The following is a 4,485-nucleotide window of genomic DNA, read 5'->3' as shown; positions in this document are numbered from 1 at the left end:
CGTGCTGAGTACCTTGGGACTAAAGAGAAAGACTGCACCCTGAGAATCACAGACCTGAGAGAGAGTGACTCAGCTGAGTACTGGTTCACATTCAAGACTCAGACGCAACTCGATTGGGATAATTTCCTTCAAAGAGAGATGCGTGTCAGGCTGTCTGTCACAGGTACACCATTATGTGATGCCTAATCAGTTACATTCAAGTATTTTGACCTTAGTGGGAATGACAGTCTGTATAATATGAATGTTTTGCTTTATATGATTAGAATTGTTGTCAAGGAATGTAAAACGGTATTTTTAATCCCAGGTCTGCAGGTGAAGGCGTCTTCTGCCATGGTGACAGAAGGAAAGGCGGTGATACTGACCTGTAGAACCACCTGTACTCTGACTGACAACCCCAACCCCACCTACATCTGGTACAGGAATGGACAACTCGTGAACACCCAAGATAACTACCTGTTCCTAGACCCAGTCAGCAGAGAGGATGCAGGCAGCTACTCCTGTATTGCAAAAGGATATGAGAATCTCCACTCTGCTGACGAGACTCTCACTGTCATTTGTAAGTATTTGTAAATAAATTACTGTTTTAAACTTCACTTGTACTTTGTGCTCCTGTATTGAGTTGAGTTCTTTTAAACTCCTAAACTTGAAATCCCCCCAAACCGCACAATGAATTTGCTCGCTTTTTGGTGCCGCAGATGGTTAATAGCTTAAGATCAATGTCACGTGTTTGCAAGAAAGAGGACCAGAGATCTAGTCTCATTAAATCTAATCCAATTTAATTTGTCACATGCACCAAATACAACCTTACCAAACAATGCAGTTCAAGAAATAGAGTTAAGAAACTATTTACGAAATAAACGAAGAAAAAAATAAAAGGTAACACATAAAATTACATAACAATAACGAGGCTCAATACAGGGTGTACCGGTACCGAGTCAATGTGCGGGGGTACAGGTTAGTCAAGGTAAATTGTACGTGTAGGTAGGGCTAAAGTGACAATGCATAGGTAATAAACAGCGAGGAGCTGTAAATAGTCCAGCCATTTGATTAATTGTTCAGCAGTCTTATAGCTTGGGGGAAGAAGCTGTTAAGGAGCCTTTTGGACCTAGACTTGGCTCTCCGGTACCGCTTGCCGTGCTGTAGTGTTGGTTCCACTTTTCTGGGCTCCGTTATTTACTTAACAAATAAGGAATACTCAAAATGTGCACTTATAAATCATAACAATTTTAATCAAAATACAGCTGTAGACAGAAGTCAAACATCAAACATACAACTGATGTCTCTCCTGAGTTCTACAAAAGAAAGAAAGGGTCTTATATACCCGAGATCACACCTTATCTCCAATGTCAAAACCTGCATGTGCAGCTAAAATAACGAGTTATTCTTAACACAAAGTTTCTGAGAACCTGTCTCAGTGGTATGCAAATCCACCCTTGTTTCAGAGAAAAACAGACGCTGTCTCTCTGTGTCGCGATCACACACAGTCCCTTTTCTCACAGACGCCAGGCTGTGGGTTTTGGCAGAGAGCTAGACACAGACAGAGGCCTCAATATTCAGCTATACAGTGAGCATAAGTACAATGGCACGTAAGCAAATTAATAACAACATAATCAGTGGTGGGGGTCTTTAGAAGACCCCAAAAATCAACTTTAACCCTTCAGAAATAGAGAAAACAGTCTATAACTTGGGTGACTGGAGTCTTTGACAATTTTTGGGGCCTTCCTCTGACACGGCCTAGTATATCGTTTCTGGATGGCAGGAAGCTTGGCCCCAGTGATGTATTACTTGGCCCCAGTAATACGCACTACCCTCTGTAGCGCCTTATGGTCGGATGCTGAGCAGTTGCCATACCAGGCGGTGATGCCACCGGTCAGGATGCTCTCGATGGTGCAGCTGTAGAACTTTTTGAGTATCTGGGGACCCATGCCAAATCTTTTCAGTCTCCTGAGGGGGAAAAAGTGTTGTCGTGCCCTCTTCACGACTGTCTTGGTGTGGTTACGTCAGAACCTATTGTTGAAGTGGCAGCATGATGTTGACTGTGTACTCTTACCCCTCTGTCTTCGTCAACACCAGATGCCCCAAAGAACACCTCAGTGTCAGTCAGTCCCTCTGGTGAAATAGTGGAGGGCAGTTCTGTGACTCTGACCTGCAGCAGTGATGCCAACCCACCTGTGGACAAATACACCTGGTACAAGAAGAACGTAACCTCACCAAAAGCATCAGGACAGAGTTACAGCATCACTAACATCATCTCTGAGGACAGAGGAGAATATTACTGTGAGGCAGTGAATGAAGTTGGAGCCCAGAATTCTACATCTCAATTGATAATTATAGCAGGTCAAATATGGTTTATACATTCAAATATTTCTGGCTACGCTATATGATACACGTGTATTCATGTTGTCCATGTTGGTTTAGGGAAAGAAACGTCTGTGAAGAATACAGGAACAGGTATCACAGTGGTCGTTGTGGTTCTCAGCCTCTGTCTCTCTGGCTTCATGTGGTTCAGGTGAGCATCTTGTCATTTCACTTCATCATTCTGATATGTTACTAGCTTAGTTGTTGTTGATTCATTGATTCTGTCAATTATTCACACTTTCATGTGCAAAACAGGAAGAAGGCCTCCACATCCACCTCTGTCAAGAGGGACACAGCAGACAATGGGCAGGTGAGTTAAGCATTATATATTTTTGTTTTCTTTCAGATACTACGCTTGATTAGGCTTCTCTAGCACAATGGAACAAATTGAATTTTGTCTGTCTTCTTTCCCCATCAGGTAAACTCAAGCCTTGTTCATGACAATGTCTCAGGCATGGCCATGACCCCTACTGCAGCACAGAAAGCAGACACAGACAACCAGGATGATGTTCACTATGCCAGCATCTACTTCTCTGGCTCCAATAACCATGAAGTGCCTCTGTACTCGACCATCCAACTGCCTCAACCCCAGAAAGAGGATGAGGATGTCCAGTACGATGTTGTGAAATTCAACCACTCCAGTGCTGCCACCCGGTGAGCAAGTTCAGCCATTACAACAAATCAGATAATCTCATAATGAAATGGTACTTGTACTTGACAGTTAGGAATGCATACAACACTTGTATGTTATGCAGACCAGAAGCTGCTTGGTTTAAAGGTATTWAGATATAGAATGACATACAGTCACTGTGCCATCGGATGATGGCTTGCCTCGAAAATGCCATCGGATGAATCCGGGAACATATTCCAGTCTGTGCTATTTAAACAGTCCTGTAGTTTAGCATCCATGTATCTTAGCATCCAGCTGGATGCATCTTAGCATCCAGCTGATGTCCCAACCAGAATCCATGCATTACAGGCAACATCCGCACTGAGCTAAAGGCTAGAGCTGCCACTATCAAGGAGCGGGAAACKAATCCAGACGCTTATAAGAAATCCCTCTATGCCTTCGAACCATCAAACAGGCAAAGCGGCTCTGAYGATCATTGGAWGTKGCAGGGCTTGCAAACTATTAGACTACAAAGGGAAACACAGGCACGAACTGCCCAGGCAGGCTAAATGCYTTTTATGCTCGTTTCGAGGCAAGCAACACTGAAGCTTGCATGAGAGCACCAGCTGTTCTGGATGACTGTGTGATCACGCTCTCTGTAGCAGATGTGAGCAAGACCTTTAAACAGGTCAACATTCACAAGACTGCGGGGCCAGACGGATTACCAGGACGTGTACTCACAGCATGCGCGGACCAACTGGCAAGTGTCTTCACTGACATTTTCAACCTCTCTGTAATACCTACATGTTTCAAACAGACCACCATAGTCCCTGTGCCCAAGAACGCCAAGGTAACCTGTCTAAATGACTATCGCTCTGTAGCACTCACCTCTGTAGCCATGAAGTGATTTTAAAGGCTGGTCATGGCTCACATGAACACCATCATACCGAAAACCCTAGACCCACTCAAATTTGCATATCTCCCCCCAACAGATCCACAGATGACACAATCTCAATTGCACTCCACACTGCCCTTTCCCACCTGGACAAAAGGTACTCATATTTGAGAATACAGCTCAGAGTTCAACACCATAGTGTCCACAAAGCTCACCACTATGCTAAGGACCCTGGGACAAAACAGCTCCCCCTGCAACTGGATCCTGGACTTCCTAATGGGCTGCCCCCAGGAGGTAAGGCTAGGCAACAACTGCCACAACATCTGCTACACTGATCCTCAACACTGGGCCCCTCATGGGTGCGTGCTTAGTCCCCTCGTGTACTCCCTGTTAACCCATGAATGCATGGCCAAGCATGACTCCAACACCRTCATTAAGTTTGCCGATGACACAACAGCGGTAGGCCTGATCACCGACAACGCTGAGACAGCCTATGGGGAGGAGGTCAGAGACCTGGCAGTGTGGTGCGAGGACAACAACCTCTCCCTCAACGTAATCAAGACAAAGGAGCTGATTGTGGACTACAGGAAAAGGACGGCCGAACACGCCCCCATTCATATCG

The 4,485-nt window shown here is 45.0% G+C and overlaps 1 protein-coding gene across 1 annotated transcript; it reads left to right on the top strand.

Moving 5' to 3' along the window:
- Window positions 1–310: 310 nt before the first annotated feature.
- LOC112079506 (B-cell receptor CD22-like) lies at window positions 311–3,842 on the top strand. Its single transcript, XM_070442349.1, has 5 exons — window positions 311–556; window positions 2,074–2,337; window positions 2,419–2,509; window positions 2,614–2,668; window positions 2,777–3,842. Exons 1-5 carry the CDS (start codon window positions 331–333, stop codon window positions 3,014–3,016), a joined length of 876 nt encoding a protein of 291 aa, XP_070298450.1. The 5' UTR covers window positions 311–330; the 3' UTR covers window positions 3,017–3,842.
- The last annotated feature ends 643 nt before the right edge of the window (window positions 3,843–4,485 follow it).

Source organism: Salvelinus sp. IW2-2015, unplaced genomic scaffold, assembly GCF_002910315.2.
Source record: "Salvelinus sp. IW2-2015 unplaced genomic scaffold, ASM291031v2 Un_scaffold8269, whole genome shotgun sequence".
NCBI classification, from domain to species: domain Eukaryota; kingdom Metazoa; phylum Chordata; class Actinopteri; order Salmoniformes; family Salmonidae; genus Salvelinus; species Salvelinus sp. IW2-2015.
The sequence above is the reverse complement of the archived record's forward strand: the minus strand, read 5'-3'. Positions and strand labels throughout refer to the sequence as shown.

Bases quoted from the DNA above. Each gene is read 5' to 3' on its own strand.
- LOC112079506 (XM_070442349.1), top strand. From the start codon at position 331: ATGGTGACAGAAGGAAAGGCGGTGATACTGACCTGTAGAACCACCTGT. The intron at 2,338-2,418 runs GTCAAATATGGT...ATGTTGGTTTAG, and splicing joins TCAATTGATAATTATAGCAG to GGAAAGAAACGTCTGTGAAG. The intron at 2,510-2,613 runs GTGAGCATCTTG...TGTGCAAAACAG, and splicing joins TCTGGCTTCATGTGGTTCAG to GAAGAAGGCCTCCACATCCA.